Source organism: Tiliqua scincoides, chromosome 3 (assembly GCF_035046505.1).
Source record: "Tiliqua scincoides isolate rTilSci1 chromosome 3, rTilSci1.hap2, whole genome shotgun sequence".
Classification (NCBI taxonomy): domain Eukaryota; kingdom Metazoa; phylum Chordata; class Lepidosauria; order Squamata; family Scincidae; genus Tiliqua; species Tiliqua scincoides.
The window spans coordinates 103,862,188-103,884,549 of record NC_089823.1 but is presented as its reverse complement, the minus strand read 5'-3'; the positions used below and the strand labels follow the sequence as shown (position 1 = coordinate 103,884,549).

Genomic DNA, 22,362 nt, shown 5'->3' with positions numbered 1-22,362 from the left:
TAAAATTTTTCAGTACAAGAGAAGGTCTATGTAGGAGTTGATATGATTTTGGGTACATGGTCCTGCCTATGTAAACTTCAGAGACCAAAACCAGCATATTGTTTGCAAGTCAACCAACAACCAGTCTGTGTTTCTCATGACTGTTTACATCGTTCTTATGTCCTGTTCTGATTAAAATTTTGGCTTCTGAATTCTTAGAATAGTTTATGGGTAGTCGTTAAGGGTAGTCCTGCACAGAGCACTTTACAATAATCTAATCCAGTGTTTCTCAAACTGTGGGTCGGGACCCACTAGGTGGGTCTCAAACCAATTTCAGGTGGGTCCCCATTCATTTCAATATTTTATTTTTAATATATTAGACTTGATGCTAACAAGGTATGTGACTGCATTTGGGGAAATTTTACAGACCTATACTTTTAACATGCTACTATGTATATTCTTTTAACAATGATAGTCAGTGGGACTTTCTCCTGGATAAGTGTGGGTAGGATTTCAACCTAGGATTGTTAAAAATTTTCCTGCTTGATGATTTCACTTCCGGTCATGACATCACTTCCAGTGGGTCCTGACAGATTCTCATTTGAAAAAGTGGGTCCCGGTGGTAAATGTGTGAGAACCACTGATCTAATCTAAAGGTTACCAAGGCTTGAATAATGGGAGTGGAGTTCTTAACTGTTGAGAGGGTGCAAACAGATACTTCTGTGGGAGCAAATTCCTATCTGCAAACCTGCATCCTCACAGGTTGTGACCTCATCCATTTTAGGCCTTCCACCATACTTCTTGAGATGAAAACCACCAAATGCCATCATTCTGCTGTGTGTATTAAGGTGCCACTGCTGCCCCTTTCATAATACTCCTTATGTTACCCTCAATGTCTGCTTCCTTGGTGTACGTTATGTGTAATGAAGGGTTCTGGGGATCAGAGTCCTGCTGATCATAGTTGCCTGGTCTGAAGTCCACAGAGAAATCCCATGTAATCTCTGCAGTCTGCTGAACTAGATCTATACAGGCATCCACTGCTTAACAGTTCACTTAATGGCGGACCCGCATATATGAAGGTGGTCAAAGCACAATAACAGTGCTCTTAATGAGGCAATTGCATCTCCCACAGCCTGCAGCAAAGTGTCTGTTTACACAGCACAGAGGCTCTTAATGCAGAGAAGAGACAATCTATCTCCAATAGCCTGTGCTGCCAGCTAGTGTCTGGCAGGGTCTGTCTGTTGACACAACAAAGGCAATAGATTGGACTGAATGTTCACTTAATGATCTAATCGCATAATAACAGGGATTGGAGAATGTATTAAGTGGCGCACACCTGTATATGGGCTCACTTTTTTCTTTTTCACTAAGAAAATTATTAATGATAATGTCAGAGTTGGGCTAAAAGCAGGATAGGCCAAATTAATAAGACTGATGTCTTCCAACAGCAGTCATGTAAAATCTTTTATTGTGGAGATTTAAAACCACTCTATTGTAGCCTGTCTAGTTTGTTGCAACCATATACTGTGTATCACTGTTGTTTCCATAATTATTCTGAACGCTTTGTGTCCACACAATTTATTTTGCAAAAGTATGGGACATTGTTCCCAGAATGTGGTTTTAGTTTAAAACTATTTACCTTGTATTTTGATGTTTATGTTAGTCTGTGTGTCGATGTGTTACTTTGTAATGAACCAACTTGGTATGACTGCTATGACTTACCTAGCGGTTAGATTTGATAATTGTTGGCTAAAACAATTGGGTTGGGATTTGTATCTTCATGTTGAAGGTAGCCTTTAACTCTGAAGTTGGAAGCAGGAAGTGAATGGTGAGAGTAGGGAATTTCCTGACTAAACTAAGCTGCTGTCCACGTCTGAAGACCCAGAACACTCTAATAGACAAGATCTCGCAGGTTATACATTATTTGTCACTGCTATTTCTTCATTTCTGGTACTTTATTTCTGGTTTTGACAGGACCACCTCCTCCACTTCCACCTTTGCAGCCCTCTGGTATGGATGCTCCCCCAAATTCTGCAACCAGTTCTGTTCCTACAGTTGTAACAACGGGTATTCATCACCAACCTCCCCCTGCTCCACCATCTCTTTTTACAGGTGTGATACTTGAATTTATTTTTTACCCATGTTGAAGAATCTATTGTGCTTTTATAGTTTCAGTGAACTTCTCCTCTATAATGAATTCACCATACAGTGAAAACTTTATGAGAAGGAAGGGTGAATTATAACTAACTTAATATAAAATAGCAACATGTGCTTTTGTGAATATAACAGTCAAGAACCAGAAACCAAAGAACTAGTGAAAATAATTCTGTGAGTCCAGTGGAGCATTAAATGTGTATGTGCCTCAAACAGCTCTTTTCCCATAGCAAACTGCTTTTGAAACTCAAGAGAATTTCAGAAGCAGTTTGGCATGGAGATCTCCTGTGAAAAGGAAAAAAATTCAAAAATTCCACTGGAATTAAGGTCAGGCTACTTTGTGTGGGCTGAAGCAGTTCTTCATTGTTCAACCAGATGGGAACAAATATGTCCAACCATGGGGAAGAATAGTTTGATCTGTTTTGTATAAATCCTTCTGGCTTTATATAGATACCAAGAGTTTTGCTTTTCTAGGCGTATACAGTTAGCTAATTTGAACATGAAGTTTTATGGCCCTTATTATATTCTTTTTTTCTTTACCAGACACATATGACACGGATGGATATAATCCTGAAGCACCAAGTATAACTAGCACCTCAAGACCGATGTATAGACACAGAGTGCATGCCCAACGACCAAATTTGATAGGACTTACATCAGGTGATATGGACCTGCCACCAAGAGGTATTTCAAAATATTTCTTGACCTGCAGTTTTAGATTCCTCCTGTGTTACTGTTTGGGAAATAATTGAAATTTTAGTAATGTGATACTGTAACTCATTTACTGCTATCTTGGCAAGCTAGGAAGTTGATATTTCCTATGTTCTTTTGCCTAGTTAGATTTGGACAATAACTGTAGAAAAACATATTGATGGTACAGGGCTCTTCTTTTTTTGTAACACTGCTACTACCCCAGGAAGCCTGCCAGGAAACCACTCATTGTTTTTATAAGCTGAGTTAAATGTGTGCTTTTATATTGGGAGGCTTTGGATAGCTTAGCTGAATGCTGTTTTAATACTGTTGTGATCTTTTAGTATGTCTGGAGTGGTTTTCTTCTACCGGTACAGTTTTATGAAGATCTTGTTTATGGGTTGCATCTTAAGTTTTTCCATTTGCAGAAGAAGCTTTATTTTGTGCAAGGGGGGAGGGGTGTGCTCTGCCAATTTCCCTTTCTTCTGGTGTGTTTTGCCAATTTCCCCTTTCCTCAACAACGCCCTGTAGCTTTACCCCAACCCTCAGGAACAATTTGGGAGGGAGCTGCAAAGGGTATGCACAAAGTGAGGAAAGATTGCACAAGTGAGGAAAGATTTTTTTTTTTGCCAAGTCGAGCTTTTTTTGTAAGTGGAAGAACAACCCAGGATGCAACCTCTTATGTAACTTGTAAGTGCTTTGAGAGCTTCTCAAGGGTTAAAAGTCAGGTAATTCTCAAGTTTATGCACTGAGAATGTGTTAGTGGTAACATTCCATTTTTTCTGATGTAACAAAGTACTTTTGTAGTAATTGTTAAGGGTACCACCTTCACAAACAGAACAAATTAGTAAACTTGAAATGGATCTTACGATGATGTGGGGAAAGTTAGTCCTACACTGGTTTCTGACATTCTAGTTATTGCAAGGAGAGGGGATTTTGTTCTCATGCGCTACCACATGCTCACCTTTCTTCAACCTGTCAGTCCTAAAGATGTTTATACCTTTTTGATATGAATGCTAAGGCCTTTAAAGTTGATACCTTTTTAATTTTTGTCTGCAAATATATTATCACCATTTTTATTACAAAAGTGCAAAAACAGAAAGGTGTTCTGCATTGGTAAAAGTAAGCATACCCAGAAGTGCAGGATTTTCATAAGAACATAAACATAAGAACAGCCCCACTGGATCAGGCCATAGGCCCATCTAGTCCAGCTTCCTGTATCTCACAGCGGCCCACCAAATGCCCCAGGGAGCACACCAGATAACAAGAGACCTCATCCTGGTTCCCTCCCCTACATCTGGCATTCTGACTTAACCCATTCCTAAAATCAGGAGGTTGCGCATACACATCATGGCTTGTACCCCATAATGGATTTTTCCTCCAGAAACTCGTCCAATCCCCTTTTAAAGGCGTCTAGGCTAGACGCCAGCACCACATCCTGTGGCAAGGAGTTCCACAGACCGACCACGCGCTGAGTAAAGAAATATTTTCTTTTGTCTGTCCTAACCCGCCCAACACTCAATTTTAGTGGATGTCCCCTGGTTCTGGTATTATGTGAGAGTGTAAAGAGCATCTCCCTATCCACTCTGTCCATCCCCTGCATAATTTTGTATGTCTCAATCATGTCCCCCCTCAAGCGTCTCTTTTCTAGGCTGAAGAGGCCCAAACGCCGTAGCCTTTCCTCATAAGGAAGGTGCCCCAGCCCCGTAATCATCTTAGTCGCTCTCTTTTGCACCTTTTCCATTTCCACTATGTCTTTTTTGAGATGCGGCGACCAGAACTGGACACAATACTCCAGGTGTGGCCTTACCATCGATTTGTACAACGGCATTATAATACTAACCGTTTTGTTCTCAATACCTTTCCTAATGATCCCAAGCATAGAATTGGCCTTCTTCACTGCCGCCGCACATTGGGTCGACACTTTCATCGACCTGTCCACCACCACCCCAAGATCTCTCTCCTGATCTGTCACAGACAGCTCAGAACCCATCAGCCTATATCTAAAGTTTTGATTTTTTGCCCCAATGTGCATGACTTTACACTTACTGACATTGAAGCGCATCTGCCATTTTGCTGCCCATTCTGCCAGTCTGGAGAGATCCTTCTGGAGTAATACTGGCTTAAAATAGTGAAGAATAAATGAGGGTATGGCAAAGAGCAGGGATATCAACTAATGTGTGATCCAGGTGACTTGTCTTTCATCACCACAATGAAATAGGTTATCTGTTCAGAAAATTACCAAGATTTCACTACTTAGGTGGTCAGGAAAGCTGTAATACCCAAAGAACTTGCTCCAAATTATTTTCCTACATTATTGAAACTTTTAGTTTAGATCTTCACTGACAAAACCCTTCTGGAAATCAGGCAGGCCACCTAAGGTAATCAATATATAAAGAGAGGTTGCGTTCCAAACTTGGTGGTTTGCACATTTTTTATTTTTGTATGATATTCACATGTTCCATAAACTTTGAGGTTTCCTATGCATTAGAGATAGTATTTCTATTCCAATCCTTAAGTATTTGGAAGCATTCTGGTAGAGCTTTCCTGTAGTTCCCCAGGGTAGTAGAGGCCTATAGAGTCTAGTTTGTAGGTTGTACCTGGAAGCAGCTGGGAATCGGACAGTTTACTCAGGAGTTATTGGGAAAGCTTGCTTGTGCCAGCTTGAAAAGCAACAGAACTTGCCTAAACTGCACCAAAAGCATACCGACACGATCCAATGCTTAGAGTGCTGGATTTGGATTGGGAAGCCCAGGATTCAAATCCCCACTCAGCCATGGAATTCCCTGCATTACCATGGACCAGTCACAATCTTTCAGACTAACCTACATCACGGGGTGGTGAAGATTATGATAAGACCTTTATTGGCATAAACATCATAACAAAACATAAATTTATAAAAAAGGTTGTGAAGATAAAGTGAGAAGGGAGAGAACCTTGAGCTACTTGAAGGAAAAGTGGAATATCAGTTTAAACAAAATAAAGGACTGCATGTCAAAAAAGGGAAGGGGGAATTTGTGTGCCGAGAAGGGAGGGAGATAGATGGATTGTGTGAACCTGTGTGATCCCCTAAGCATGGTTATGAGATTGGTAATGTGTCATAGAACCTCAGTGCAGATGTAACATATTCCCCCCACCTCTTGTCTGTTTTCTTTTCTTTTTTGAAAAATATTGGAAAATATCAAAGGAATCCCTTTCAGGCTTCAAGTCATAAGCCATCTGCTAAATATCTAGAGTTGAAAAGAAATTTTGCTTTCTGGGCAATGTTTTCTGTAGTTGCCCTGTGGGGTTTCTTTCACTTCCTTTTGAAGCATCTGGTTTTGGTATCTGTTGGAGACCAGTGATGAACCAAAGGGACCTTGGGTTTGAAGAACTGCAGCACTTAGTATGTTCCAAAAATGCAGTAAATCAGCTGATGGTAATAAGGAGAGAAATTCCTACTATAAAATGCACAGACAAACATCCTTTAAAAATTAATCAGTATACTCTTTTCTTCCACACACAGAAAAACCTCCTAATAAAAGCAGCATGAGAATAGTGGTAGATTCTGAGTCCCGAAAACGAACTATTGGTGCAGGTGATGGAGTTCCAGCAAAGAAGAACTGGTTTGACAAGTGAGTAGTTGAGGGCTGTTAATTTTCTTAACTGTATAAGGCGCTTGAAATATTCACTTTCTGTGCTTGTCTTTCCAGTTCATTCAATCTCTTCCAATTAAACCCTCTCACCTTTATTTTGGAGTTACCTCTCTTCCCCTGTAGCATCCACGGTGAAGATGCTTTCTTGTCTACCACCTTTCACAACCTTTGTGTGGGTGCTGTAATCGCCAACACTTTAGTTACCCATACACATTTCCTTAAAGAGATTAAATTGTTTTTATGGGAACAGCTTGAATAATATATGCATTTTAATTGGTTGACCATAACTGCTGATGATTTTCTAGAAAAGAGAAATTTCAATAATCCTCTTAACTTGAGAAATTGTAGCTGTTTTGGAGAAATTGAATCTATTAAATGTTTACATGTCACACTGAATACTATGATAAAGATGTATATACACTCTGGTCTCCCTGTAAGGCAGTCAAGCTGTGCTACCCATGGCCACCTCATGCATATGATCAAACAGCTTGCATCAAGTGGCAGGTTGTAGGAAGCAGCGAACAAGACTTGGGGTGCCTTTCATGCCAAGTCAGCTGCCACCCACCATCCCATCCCATGGAGAAGGTCATTCCTATCTGATTTCTACTTGCTGAAAGTGGATTGGAAGATGGTGATCCACTTCCCTACCTCCTTTGCACAGTTCTTTTAAACAAATAGGATATGCGGGGTGCATTGGGAGTGCACACAGTGCATTCTGCAGTTCCTTATTTGTTTAAAGGGACTATACAACGAAGGAGCTGTATGAGGAAGTAGGGAGCTGGATTGCTACCCTCTGTGGTCGCAATTTTTGAGGGGGACTCATAGTTTGGTCGGGAATTATTGGTGGGGGCTTTGGGTTGGTCAGCTGATTATGTTTGGTCATCCCTGGTACTAGCATTTAAAATTATGATCATGAAGGCATGAATTCAATTAGTGGTTTACCAGTTAGTAATAGAAAGGACTACATATAATAATAATAATAACAACAACAACAACCAGGTATTTATATACCGCCTTTCTGGTCATCGGGGTTACTCCTCTGACTTTATTCAAGGCGGTTTACATAGGCAGGCATTTCTGAATCCCTCAAGGGGATTTTTTTCTGAATCCCCTCAAGGGGATTTTTACAATCATGGAGGTTCTCTCTTTCAAGAACCAACAACATTTCAGAATGGATCTTCCTGGTTTGGTCTCACTTCTGGCCTCCAGTTCTCCCACGCAGGCTGACAAGCAGCTCCATCTCTCACATGGAGGGCAGCCAAGACGCTTCTTGCTCACACCAAGAGCAGGTGAAATCACTCAGCTTGGCTTGTCAGCTGCTTCAAGGTCTCGCCATTCTCAGCCGTTCAGGGAGCTGCCGGTGTCCTCGAACTGGCGACCTTCTGATGTGATCTTCAGGCTAACAGAGGCTCTACCCTTTAGACCAGACCTCCTGCGTGCGTACCTTTACTTTGGGAAGCTTATACTTTTTTCAAACTTGAAAATATGCAGGAGGCAAAAATGGTCTAATTAGGCATATGCAGTATCTGAGTACAGCTGAAATTTTCAGCAAAAATTTGCCTCCAGACCCCAATACTATCAGCTTACACCTGCGGTTTTCAAACTCTCCAGGAGTTTGGAAGCCACAGTAAGTCCTTGCAGCAGGGACGGGGGAAGGCAGTGACGTGATCCCAAGGATCACGTCGCTCAGGGGCCTGCAGGGACTGGGATGCACTCACCAGTCCCTGCAGCAGCGTTTCCAGGGTGCGGGAAGCCCTGCGTGAGAGCATCTGCAGAGCTCCCCAGGCTTCTAAAAGCCTTCTAAATCGCACTCCACTTCCAGTTTTGCGGAGGCAGGGCGTGCTCATTTAGCTCACTTTGAAGACATGGGGAGCCTTGCAAGACACTCACGCAGGGCTCCCCGCACCCCGGGAAGGCTGCTGCAGGGACTGGTGAGTGCATCCCAGTCTCTGCAGCCCCTTGAGCGACATGATCCTGGGGATCACGTTGCTGCCTTCCCCCCTGCCCCCACCCCTTAAGGGGAAAGAGGCCAGGGCCCTCGGGCTGGGGCGTTGCAATGCCTCAGTTTGAATACCACTGGCTTACACTTATCAGATTTAAGAACTTTTATACACTTTCCAGGAGATCTGCGTAGGCTTGCTCTTTAAGTAACTGCTCAAGAACTGTTGAACAAGGATTTGCTATTACATCTCTTTTTAGGCATTTACAAAAAAAATTCATGTCAGATCTCCAAGCTACACTTGAAGCAGGGATGGGTTTAAAAACCAATCTAGGAGGCAACTCCTGAGAGGCACTCCCTTACAAAAAAAATCAGTTTAGATTATTTTAGATTATGTACATGTGCTTCCTTAATAGCTATTGAAGACATTGGTATTTGCCTGGTTAGTTGCTGCTATTCCATTGTGCAAGTGTGTGCTCTTTTTTTCAGTTATGTTTGGAAATATTTATTGAAATGAGTTTCAGACATCTTGTCGTTGTAGTCCATGTTCTTTTGCAAAGTAACATACTGCTACTAGCTCAAGATAATCCTTGGCCCATCATTTTCTTGCAGGCAGAACTTTAATAGAACAAATAGTCCAGCTTTCCAGAAGAAAGTGCAGTTTGGAAATGAAAATACTAAACTTGAATTGAGGAAGGTTCCTCCAGAGCTTAATAATATCAGCAAACTAAATGAGCACTTCAGCAAATTTGGGAACTTAGTCAATTTGCAGGTAGGTGGCACTTATGAGAACTACTTGTTAGAAATACCTTTCAATGAGAGTTTGAAACAAGAATCTGGACAATTCTTTGATTATTATCACTTTATCCCTAATATAGCAGTCACTTGTAGGTGATAGTTTTTTCTGTATTCATCTTGTATAAGACTGCCTCTGTTACCTGTCTTTTACTCCTTATTTCAGGTTCCCATTCCACCTATAAAAGCAAAGGGTTTTGTAATTATGTAGATACAAGGGTAGAGGGACTGCATTGGCCTCTAGGTTGCTGATGTCAAAGTCTTCCACTTCCCCCATTGTGTTTCTTGAAAGAAAAGGGAATTGTCACAAGTACTCAAAATTCAATTTATTGCCTTTTCTTCCCTGTATGTGTTGTGGTAGTGACACTTCCTTTTATGACAGTGAAGCAGTTTGAGAAGGAAAGTCAAAATAGGCAAACTTGCAGACATGAAACACTATAAGGGTCTGTTTAGGCAGGTATAAACATGTATCTTTCAGATCTGGAAATGTTTAATCTTCACCATTGTATAGTTTAAAATATGGTAGCTAAATAAGAGCACTTCTAATCTTAGAATCAATCAAAAGTATACACCTTTTGAACTGAAATAGTTCTACCCTGTGGAGGTGGAAACCTTTATTTCTTTTCCTTCTCACCTTTCACCTCTTCTTTCCACCCTGAATTCCTTTTTCATAAAGTGAGCTTAGAAGGTAAAATGTAAGTCTTTTAAGTCAGGGCCTATACTACTTCTGAATCACTAACACAGTGCTGATAAATAAATGTATACTCATACAGGATTGGATTAGATTTTGCAGAGCACCTTGTACTCCAGGCACTCAGATGCTACACTGAAATTGTAGCACTCGTGCTCTTATTTGTGTTAGACAGCTGAGCACTTCAGCAATCATTGTGTTAATACTTGACTTTTCTTAAAAACAATAGGTTGCCTACCAGGGAGATCCAGAAGGTGCCCTCATCCAGTTTGCTACCCATGAGGAGGCAAAGAAAGCAATATCGAGCACAGAAGCAGTGTTAAACAATCGGTTCATCAAAGTTTATTGGCATAGAGAAGGCAGTGCTTCACCAATGCCAACTTCAGTGCAAAAGGTAGAATTGTAGTAATTTGGTTTATTTTTAATTATCTGATAAGCTTCCCAAATTTTCCTAAGGCCTTGGCTTCAGTAAATTCTAGGAAATAGGTAGAATATTTTGCTGTTTTTAGCAACTGTCTGAATTTAATAGAACACTAGGCAGAATTTACTTCATTGTTTTTGAACTCAAGTAGGCGTTTTTGAGTTTTGCGTCTCAGCTGCTACTTTGCCAGAATACAATATCAAGAAGAAGAAGAAACTAACACATCACGGCCAATTCTAAGCAGTGGGTTTTTATTTATATGTATATTTCATTCCATATTTTTAATTCATTTCATGTTTTGATAGTTCAGAGCTCATGGTAGACCTTTATAATAGTCCATCAATTTCATTCTTGCATGGATCCCATTTTATTTTATTTTTTTCACGGTAAGTTGTATCTATATAGATAAGGGATGATTCATGCAAGATGAATCATTTCACAACTTCCCCTACCCTGAGGCCATATCAAATGTTGTTCAGTGTACGGTAAATAAGAATTCACCCACAGTTTCACTTGTGAAAAACAAAAGGGGGGCAGGGGATAGAAATGTTTTCAGAGATCAAGAAAAAGAAATATTGCAAATTGCAATGCTAGACTCTGGACCATTGTTTGAGGAGTAAGTGGCTCTAGAGAGTGCAGTAGTTCCAGTTTTAAACTATTAGATTTTCAAAGATCATACAACAGTATTCTGGTGGAAGACCCTATATGACTATTGTTTAGCCTATTTTAAAATGAAGAAAGCAACAACAAAACTAAGCTGCAATCCTAAATATGCATTCTAGCACGTATATTGCACTGATTTTAGTGGAATATAGTTTCAGATAAATTCCAGTAAATAAATAAACTTGGTTGAGATTGTTAACAAAGCAGTATCTATGACATACCAACCTTTTTAAAAGCATTTGATAATACTACAGGAAGTAGATTTACTGAAAAGAACAGAAAAATGCTAATGAGGTTTTGCAAGAAATTAGAACTTTAGAGGAAGATACCAAGCACTTTGTGAGAACAACAGATATTTTAAAAAAAACAGTACAAAAAGTACATACGTGGTACTTATCGGTTTCAAGAGGATAATTTCAGAAACTTGGTACTGGTGTCATGGAGATGGCTGCCCTTGCCAGTTGTTCCTGCTCCCCAGTGGTACAAGCTGTGTCAGAGCTGGCAAGGAAGGTTGTTTAGGTATAAACAGTTTACAGATTAACTTTTTATTAGAGGTTGTTTTGCATTTACAAACAAAAATAACCGATTAGCAAATATCTGGTCCTGAAACATGGTTGCATACAGTGAAAAGATATGGGTGATCACAAGCACAGAGAATTCAGGCATAGTATGCAAGTCCATTTCAGGTGGTTACAAGTAGTGGGTTTAGAGTCCATAAGTCATTAAGTCCAAGGCTAGAGAGTAGGATGTGCCTGGTCTCGTCTTGCATGGCCAGCTGTGCCAGACCAGCCTTATGGCAGCCTCCGGTCATGGATCCTGGGTCCAGAGGATCCTCTGTGGGTGGTCTGTGTGGTCATTGCTAGTGTGGAGAGGTGGTGTGCCCCTTGGGCGCCCCTGAGCTGATCCGTCTCTTGGTTGGCTTGGGGGCTTTTGGGGTTAGGTTCACCTGCAATGCGGGTTGCCTCCAGTGCTCCTACGGTTGATGGAAGGCTGGCGGACTGTTACTCATCCTACTTTCCCAAAGTGTACAAGTTAACTAGAGATAGGAAACGTTAAGATAAGGTTTCGTAGAACATGTGAAGTATAGTGCCTGTAATCTGCTGGGGTATTTGTGAAGCTACGCTGCATCCTTTGAAGTGAATGACTAGGCCTTGCTACTTGAGCCTATTCAGGTAACAGACTGGATTTCCATGGAGCTGATAGTGAACCAATTAAAAGTGAGATCAGAAAGGGCAACAAAATTGAATGCCCTGATTTAATGAAGGAAAATCCATATTCAATTAAAATTGAATTCAATTATAAATTGAATATGCACTTGAATGTATAAATATATCCACACTCTGTTACTTTCAGTGGGAAACGTTTTTGGGCACAGATCCAAAGTGCATCCCATTGACAGTATTGCAGTACATACCTAGCATGAATATTACGATGTGTGTCTGCTTTATTCTTGTAGTTTCCAGTCTGTATCAAAACCTACCTTTAAACATGAATCTTTTTCTGTAGATCTGAGGTTTTCTAAAGTATCAACATCGCATGAATGGAGTTCAGAAATTTGGGATGTTCTGAGTTTAGATACTGTTAGAAGCTAGACTCTAAAATGCATGTCTGCTCAGAAATAAGTCTCTTTGAGTTAACTGGGACTATAGCCAGGAAAGTATATATAGGATTGCAGTCCAGATAATGTTGGAATAGAGTAGAATTGTATTTGTTTACACTTATTGTAATCTAGCTTAACTGCTTAGACTTGAAACTCCTAATTCTGAAGTAATCTGATTTTAAACTCAAGTAGCCTTTATAAAACTACAGTCCTAAATAACAACACTGGAAATTAAAAAAAAGATCTAAAAGTATTTGATCCTTAGCTGTTTGTTCTGGCAATCCAATGGATACTTTCAGCTTGAGAACTTTGTGAGGGTACCCGAATGTACCTTTATACTGAAGTGTGTAGTAATTTGATCTTGTGGTAGAAATGTTCATTGAAGTGCATTAATACCTTATTTTCTTCTTAAGGTAATACAGCCTTTAGCCCAGCAACCCATTCTACCTGTTGTGAAGCAGTCAGTCAAGGAACGCTTAGGTCCGGTACCTGCCAGTAACATCGAGCCTCCAGAAGCGCAGAGTGCCAGTACAGAAGCTGTTCAGGTAACAGGCATCTCTCACCTTGGCACTGCATCTCCCCACCTGCAGCTAGGCATTAGAGAGTATAGTTTTTGCAAATATGCCTAATGTTGGCATCCTTCAGTCTCGGAAGACCATGGTGTCACGCTCTGAATGGTGGTTCTGGAACAGTATCCTCTCCAGTGTGCGAAGCCTGGGTAAAGTAGGTATGGAGGATAGGCTGTTACCCATGCAGCAAATCCCCCCTCTCCAAGTCGCTGAAATGGTCCAATGGAAAGGCAGAGGCCAATATGGTTGGTTCCAGCGGCGTCGCAGGAGTTGCCAGAACGTGACTGTGTTCAGCCATGAACTGCCTCAGGGACTCCGGCTCTGGATTTTGCCTCGAGGTTAACTCCTGAAGCCTTTTCCATAACTGGATGTAGCCACAAGGCAGTGGAGGTTTGGGATCAGAGTTTTCCTTCTCTCAGATGACCTGCCTTCCCAGGCTGACAAGTCCCATCCACCCGGTGGCTGTTTAGTCGCCTCTTACGACAAGTACAGCCAAACTGAGGGCCTATTCTTATCCCCAGCCCTAGAGTAGGGCATATTATAGTATGTTAAAGTGTATGTATTCCTTCTGAATAAAGCAAACCTTATGGTTTCTGACAGTTTTGTCAACTCACTGACTTGTAATTGCTTTGCCATGCAGTTTAAGGTTGCAAGACATTAAGGGATGCTGGAAGGTATCAAAGGGAACCCTTTATGTAATGGTGATATTGAACAACATTGTTAAACAATCTCATTTCCCCCCCTCTGTTTTTGAGTTGCATAAATAGAGCGTTGTAGTGACAGGTGTGTTAAAATAGATAAATCACATGAATTGAGGTTGTTGGTCATTAGAAAGAAGACTACTTCTCTCTTACTCTCCAGGATATGTCCGTCACAAACTCTTGAGCCCACCTAAAATAACCCTATCCATCTTGACCTTTGCAGTATTGAACGTTGGTTACATTATAAGTGAAAGATGCTGTTGTATTTATGTAAATCGCCGGTATGACTTCTGAAGCATTGCTTCATTACACATTATATCAAGGGTATGTTCTTGATAGTGGTGATTCTAGGGGTATAGACCAGGGCTCTCTAGACTCTGACTCATGGGCCAGATTCGGCACCCTGCCAAATCTCTCCCCCTCATGAACACCACTGTTCCTCGGGGAGCCTCCTGTTCGTGGTGCCGATCTCCCCCGAACTATGCTCCTGCCAGCTGCTTCCAAGTTCTGTCAGCCCAGCGCCATTGCGCCTGGATTTCTGAGCAAATGCAGCATACCAGGGCACAGATCAGGTGAGATCAGCACCTTGAACAGAAGTGGCACTAAGTGCTGGGGAAGCCTTTCCCAGCGCATAGTGGTCTCCAGTTTGGAGACCCCGAATATAGATAATTAGGAGGCTGTTTTTATTTTGAGATGGGTTGAATTCTACAGTAGGGGAGAGTCTCCTTTGTTGGACTCTAGATGGTGAAAAGTCACATGTTCAGAACATATAGTGTCTTATTTTGGTAAGGGGAGTTTGCCGTAGGTGCTTACTCTGACACTTGTTATGACAAGGCAAATAAGAAATTGCAAAGTTACCTTTAAAATGTTTTGATGCATTAAATGTAACTAAGGGGGTGGTGGATTGGACAAAATTTCCTTGTGTTGATTCTTTTGAAGTCTTGTGTGCGGCCCTTAGCTCAAATACCTGAACTGTTCAACTTCCAACTTCTTCCTCTTTCCACTGCAGTCCACACTACATGCTGGTTGCCTGCCCTGAATTCTGACCTTTGGTGCCATGGTGGATCATTATAGACTGAACACTTTATTGTTTGGCAAGTCCAGGAAAGAATTTCTACCAGGGCCATAATTGGCCATGGGATCCTGATCCTGTAGCCACTTTGAGGGGGATATTACCCTTGTATGACTGTTGTCACTACTGACATATTTTGTTTTGGTCAGGGGTGTGGGATAAGAAGCTTTATTACTTCAATGACTCCAGAAATACGAGTAGTAGCCTATTTGAGCCTCTAAGAGCATAGGACATTCCAATCCAGCATTCATCTAGGAAAATCTGAAAGTCATGCTGTCTGGAGATTATATGCAGTAGGGATGGTGATTTAACTACTACTTGCTGCCCTCCTTGCTGACCGAACAAGCAGGTCTTACCACAGCAGTGGAGCTTCTGATCCTTACTGCATCTAATTAAGGAATGCCTACCCATAACTATATGAGTTGGTCTTTCTTGTTCTGTTCTGTTGCAAGCACTGCCTCTTGCTCTTGCGTCCTGCAGGACGCTGTGGCAGCTGCATTGCTGTGCTCTCTTCAGATCAGGCCAGCTACCAGCCTGCCCACTCAAGTTATTTTAGAGCATCTTGAAAGTTCAAATGCTTCAGTACTGGCTTTGCATAACTTCTTTTTGAAATATTTAAAGTGGAAGAGGAAATGCAAGTGCTTAGTTTAAAAATGTTGAATTACAAATATTTAATTATCCTGGTTTTTCCTAGAGTGTAACAAAACTATCTGTGAAGGAAAGACTGGGGTTTGTGCCGAAACCACCTACTTCCACTACTGAAAAGGTAAGAAAAATGTGGTTCGGGGGCAAAGGCTTTCAGTTCTGTGCTGCAGCTTCTACATTTTGCAGCCAGTCTTCTCACAACCGTGTGAGAAATCAGTTGCTTCCACCCAGAAATCAGGGCTCAAAGCCTGCTGAGGCAATGGGCAACAGAATTGTCTGCCCGGCATGAGGTTCTGAGATCAGCTGCAAAATGAGAGGCTGCAGTGCAGGACTTTGCCCTTGCTGTGTCGCGCCCGGATGGGTAACGTTGCTATGCAAGCGGTCTGCAGTTTGGAAACCCTGCTCTGGGCCTTTGATCTTCAGCTGACGGGTTATGACCCACAACTGAATGTCAGAAGTGGGTTGTCTAAAGTGGATTATGCAAGTGGCATTTTAATCCTATGTGCACTTATATAGTAAGAAACAAATCACATGATGCATATTTGGACTAAAGTATTGACAGTTGGAATTGTGCTGCCCCTTTCCATGAAATCATAGAGGCTCTTGGCAAGGGATAGACTATGCTGCATTTTGTTTGTGGTGATACTCCACTCTTGCATATGTGACTTACCTCCCTCAGGGCTGGGGTGTTAGTGATCCCAGAGCAGCACATATCCTGTCTAGACCTATTTTGTTCTACATAGTGAAATTGCATGGCAGAAAGTGGGGGATAGATACTGGCTGGAGTGGGTCCTGATAGTTCACCTGATGTTGACCTTTGACTATAGTCTTAACTTTTTTATCTTGTTGGATCAGTATACATGAAGTGTCTCAGGGTCATTTGACTTCAGTGATAGTGTCCACAGTGCTATGGCTGAAGGTATTGTTTAGGTGTGAAGAGAATCAATATAGTAGTGGATAAAATTAACCTTTAAATTGATGCCTTATGTTTGTACTGAAGAATAGGTTTCAATAGCCCAGAATGCATTTCTTGTGGCTGTTGTGGAGTACTTTAAAAAGTTTGCCTACTTTAACAAACAACAAAAGCACTCCTGTTAGCTCACAATTTCAGTATGCCACCTCATTCTCTCCCCCTCTCTCTCTCTTGTGCACACACACACTTTAAAACAATTTTCTTGCTTTGTTAAAGTTACTTCCCTAGATGATTACATACAGTACCAGATAATCTCATTTTTTGAATTCTGAATCCTGTTGTTTGAGACTGAGTAACTCATCATAATTGTCTTTTACTATCAGTTTCCCTTCAGTATTCCGCTTTTCACCTTTTGAATGGGGAGGAGGGGACAGTGTTAGGTTTCTGAAGGAGGCCAATGCTCTTTAGGAGTCAGTTCATTTTGCAGACTTAATTTTCCCTCAAAGTAAAGCTGGAAAAATTTAATGAATTGAAGTTTTAACCTTGTTTCCATGGTTGCCACATGCCTGCACACAGCAGACAGAACACATGATCATGATCGATTATAGATAAAAAAAAGAATATTCTAATGTTTGCTATATGAATATCTACACATGCTTTGTCCTGAGTCAGACCTTTGGTCCATCTATATCAGCATTGTCTATAATGGCTGGCAGCGCCTTGCTAGGGGGTCAGAAGGGTCTTTCTGATCCCTAGCTGTAGATGTGAGTAGATTGAACCTGAGGCCTTCTACTTGTGCTCTGTTACTTGAACTGTGGTTCTTGAAGAGTAGTTATTGACACTGCATAGGAAATGTCTCTTGAAAACCCAGAGAAACTTGCAAAGTAGTCTATATTATGGCATGGAAATCTGCAATTCAGAGGAAAAGTAAAAAAAATACCTTACTGGGCATCTCGAAGTACTTGGGATTGCTAAAAGTTCTTGAAACCTGACCCATGTTAGTTACCTATAAAATATATAGTTTTTTATATATCATAAAAAATTTTATCATATTGGTAGCAAAATTTTTGAGCATTTGAGAACTTTATGAAGAATGCCTTTGTGTGTGTTTGTGTGTGTTTTTTTCTTTACTAACAGCCTATTTTGGGGAACCTACTCTGGGGAACCTTGTGTTTATGCATGGAAGACTTTCTAGCCTTATAGTAAATTTTCTTGAATGAAAACGGATACCCCTTAGCTATAGTGCTACAATTTTCTAGGAAAGTTTAGGCAAAAGCAAATCTAAGGCTGCAATCCCATGCTTACATGGGATTAAGCCCATTGATTATAATGAGGCTTATTTCTGAGTAAACATGCCTAGAATGGGGCTGAAAGTTGTGTGGGACGGGGCTGTGAGTTGCCTGTTTGCACGCTTTGGTTCAACACAGTGTTTCTCAACCAGTGGTACGCTTACTGTACCACTTGTGGTATTTGAGGTGGTGTCTGGTGTATGTGCAGGACCTCCAGGCCCCCGCCACCTGACAGCAAGTCCAGCAATGTAACATGACAAATAGCAGGAGGAGACTCAGTTCACACACTGAAGCTCAACTAGGCACTTCTGGTGCACTTGTGAAAGCGCTCCCATCCACTTGGACCCTCTTACTGGTGTTTGTCGCATTGCATCTAGTCTCCCAATCCAGACATAGCTGGTGATGCCATCATTGCTAGTTACTTCAGGTAGTATTTCCAGTAGGTGGACCATTCAAAATGGTACAGCGGGTGACAAATATATAAACACTTGTACAGTTCATTGTGTTCCAGGGTAGGAAGGAATATCTCCCCGAGTCATTTTTGCTAGTAACATTGTAGGAGTTTTGCCATGTTACATGTCACACAGGTTGCTTGTTTTAGCCATCTATTTTTGCTGATGTTTAAGCCACCTATGTTCCTTATTTTATGTAACTGATATGGTTGTACTTATATGAGCTCTGATGGCTTGCTATTATCTTGATAGTCATAGACCAAGTGCATATTATTAGAATATATAGAAATATTATTAAGCATCTACTGTTGCAGTTAGGAATTGGTCTAGTTGAGTAGGTATGTTCCCGCTATAGAGTTCTCTGACTTCGTAAACAACACTATTTGTCAGCACTTACGTTGTTCAACCGAAGATGTGAGGGATGGGAAACCCCAGGCTTCAGCATTGGCTGACAACAGTTTGTACCTGCTGGCTTTTTCTTTAGCATGAAAATCGTCAGACGCAACCCTGAACATAGTCCATTGATAAAGCTCCAGCTTATGTAGTTATTCTCCAAGCTATATATAATATTTTATGGAACATTGACTTTAGAGTTGGCGTAAACCTGTGTTTAACTTGGACTTTTAAGTCTCTTACTTCAGATGTTTCTGTCCTTGCTGTCTTCACAATCACAGCAACAAGCATCTGTCTTGGAATGATATACTATGAATCAATTATTTAAAAAGTCAGCTTACTAGCAAAATCAAATGGTTTTCTTCTAGGTGTTGTCTACTTCTACTGGCTTGACAAAAACAGTGTATAATCCAGCTGCTTTGAAGGCAGCTCAGAAAACATTGCCTGTTAACGCTTCCATGCTAGACTCTAGTGAAGTACAGAAGAAAAAACAGGTAAAACTTTAATTATGCTTCTTTATAAAGCAGCAGTAACTGATCTAGATATTTGTTCCGTCTGGTACGTATTTTTCATGATTGTTTGTACTTCAAAAAGCTGACTTATCTTTGCCAGAATCCTTGTTTCTGGTTCTAAGAATAATTTAATCATTTCAGTTTGAGATTTTTTTTATTGTACAGATAGAATTGTATCCTACATTAAGCATAAGGGACTTGTGCACACAGAAGTGATAGGGCAAGGGTCTTGCACACAGAAATCTGAATGGAATTTTGAGTTGGATTTGCACTTGTATAACATCTTGCACAACAAGTTACGCAATTACTGCTACCTCATTTCTGTGCAGTCTTCTTCTGAATGCACTTGCTTAAGCACACAGCCCAAAATGCCACCTGGTTTCTGCATGCACGTTTTAGAATATAGCCCATAGAGAACAAGCAAATTGTGGAATTGCTTTCAGAGATACTACTTAGGATAAGTAATTCTTCCCTTGTTATCCAACATAGAGAACTATGTTTTTGAAGACTGTATTGACTTCTAGGGCTATATGGCAATGAATGCTTGTTGGGTAGCACTTTGATCACTAGCTGTAGATTACATAGAATATTAACCACAGTTGTGATTATATTTAGAAGCTTTTTGTACCGCCTTTCCCCAGGCTACATATTGAATGATGGATACTTTGCAGTGCCTTAGGCCCAGTGCAGATATAATGCTCCCTATAAAGCAGCAGGGGTCAAACCCGGCCCACAGGCCGGAACTGGCACCCACCACAATCCTTTCCCTTGTGCACAGAGCTTACTGTTCAGCCTGGGGCCTCTGTCACACTGCAGATCACCCCCCCCCCCCCGACCTTCATGCTGGCCAGCCACACATGCCCAGAAATCCAGGCACAGAGTCTGCTGGCGTGACAGACCGTGGTGGCAGCTGGCCAGCATGAACATCAGGGAGATCTGTGGCATGAAAGAGAGGCCCCCAGGTGGAATGGTAAGCTCCGTCTGTGCTGGGGTCATCTTTACCGGTCCATGGCGGTCTCCACTTTGGAGATTGCTGCTGTAAAGGATGCTGGGAGCAACTGCGGTATCACAACTCTTTCCTTCTGTCCCTCTTGCACACATTCTTCCCTTCATTTTTTGGTGCATCATTATTATATTGTCACTGGGACTTTTGCTATCCTTGGTTGGTCTGCTACTTTTAATTAGGAAAAGGCTTGTGGACTGCGATTTGCTAACCATGAATAGCTCCAAAAGGCAGGTATAACCTTTACACCAAGGATAGTTCCAAGAAGTGAGGAAGTTACTTTCAGATGGAGTACACGGTCTGTGGAATCCTTCTAATCGTACAACGATAGTCCTTGGGGGACTTTTTTGATCCCATCTTGATGCATAACTTTAACTTCTATTTCTGTGGTCAGAACAGAGGATGGTCCCTGGTCAATAACTTCATTGAGCTAGAAATATATGAAAATCTTGTACAAATTAAGTTAATTTTAAATAAACTATTTGGTGTCAGTAAAAGTATATAACTTGTAAATAATTTATATTTCAGTAACAAGACTAATATTGGTATAGTTCTCTTATATCTCAGGACAGATTTAAAGAGTCTTCATTTTGTCATGCTAGAGAAGTACAGGCTTAGTGCTGCTTTGACAGCTGTCAAAATTTTGAACTTGCCTTTTGTTTTTAACATGACATGGAGAGCTAGTTCTCATATCCTTTCTATCGGTACATTACTTTGTTTTGCAGATTTGACCATACTCCCTCTGCCTTTTATTTTCAAAGAATGTGGTCTTAGGATCCTGAAAACCCATTTTTCTAAGATTCTCTGCCTTGAGCAGATGCTATGTTTCTCAGAGCTTCTTGCATTTCTGCATTATTCTTGGAGATTAAGCTATTTCCATTTTCACCTGATTCTAATGAGAATGAGGCACTGTTGTAGTTTTACAATAGCCAGCACTGCTATTGCATATTGTTCCCCTGAATTGCCTTGGGCAACTAAAACTCTGTAAGGTATTGCAGCCCTTTATATTTCCGTAGCACATGTTACTTTTCGGAGTGCCATTTCTGTAGCATTTTTCATCCAGTGAAAACTTCTCAGTGTGCAAGTAAAGTTTCTGCAAAATTCTTTCTAGATTAGTAGATTTCTTGGATAGCCTGAGATGATACAGGGAAGGTCTAGCTGAAAATTCAACTTCTGCAGGTAGATTCTCATGTGTAGCATTCTGTCATTTTGTTGAATTTTTGCTTCTATTGCATGAAATGTATCTGTGGATTAACTCCTTCAGAAGGTCCAAGCTGATCTTTTCATTGGGGTAAAAATTTCAGAGATGTGAGACAAACTCACGTAAATTGGCATGATGATCAATGCTGTGAACTTCTTGGGGTTAAGTCTTTCTAGGAAGTTCACATGAATCATTTCAGCATACCTTGGCACTGGAATGTAATCCCCACAATCTGCTGCTGCCAGGGGAGGGGGTTTTTAAACTTACCTAAGGGGGTGCCAGCCTTCAGGGGGCGTGGGGAACCCTGCAGGTGCCTCTGTAGGACTCTCCAAGCCTTCAAAACAATTAAAAAAAAAAAAGATTGAAACCCACTTTCAGGTTTTGATAGAAGGCTGGAAGTGGTTTTCGATCACTTTTTTATTTTTACTGTTTTGGAGATTTGGGGAGTCCTACAGAGGTACCTTCAGGGTTCCCCACGCCCCCTGAAGGCTGGCACCCCCTTAGGTAAGTTTAAAAACCCCCTCCCCTGGCAGCAGCAGATTGTGGGGATTACATTGCTGCCTTCCCTCCTCACCCCTGAAAGGAACAGGAACACTTCCCTGGTTGGTGGGTGTCATGACCCACCAGTTTGGGAACCACTGGTCTAAAACATTTACAAAATAATTGTCCATGTTCTAATGTTGAATTTGCTATACTGCTGGACAATGAAAAATGATCCATTCCAGTGCCAAGGTATGCTAAAATGCATGCCCCTGCAGGGCTCCCTGTACCCCTCAGAGGTTGGCACTCCCTCAGATAAGTTGAACCCCCCCCCCCCCCCCGCGGCAGTGTGATCCTGGGAACTGCACTGCTGCCATAGCCTCTCTACTGCACACACTTACAGACCTCCCAACTCCTTGTAGTAGTTTGGGAAGCACTGTTTTAGACTGATGTGTGAGGATTTAGTAATACACCTATAGCAGCTCTTGAACTACATGCTTTAGGCTCCAAGAATATTGATTTGGATGAGTATAATGGACATTTATACTTCCCTATTTGTACTGGA

At 41.2% G+C, this 22,362-nt stretch overlaps 1 protein-coding gene across 2 annotated transcripts in view; it reads left to right on the top strand.

The window, feature by feature from the left end:
- The window catches only part of RBM26 (RNA binding motif protein 26), a 55,200-nt gene that overhangs the window by 16,734 nt on the left and 16,104 nt on the right, over positions 1 to 22,362 (top strand). Inside the window, exons 8-15 of one of the 2 annotated variants that reach the window (XM_066620894.1) lie at positions 1,954 to 2,091; positions 2,677 to 2,817; positions 6,329 to 6,437; positions 9,010 to 9,169; positions 10,113 to 10,277; positions 12,981 to 13,112; positions 15,604 to 15,675; positions 18,970 to 19,095. In XM_066620894.1, the coding sequence (XP_066476991.1) occupies positions 1,954 to 2,091; positions 2,677 to 2,817; positions 6,329 to 6,437; positions 9,010 to 9,169; positions 10,113 to 10,277; positions 12,981 to 13,112; positions 15,604 to 15,675; positions 18,970 to 19,095 (1,043 nt within the window). The remainder of the gene's footprint in view (positions 1 to 1,953; positions 2,092 to 2,676; positions 2,818 to 6,328; positions 6,438 to 9,009; positions 9,170 to 10,112; positions 10,278 to 12,980; positions 13,113 to 15,603; positions 15,676 to 18,969; positions 19,096 to 22,362) is intronic. The other variant, XM_066620895.1, reaches the window with a different exon arrangement.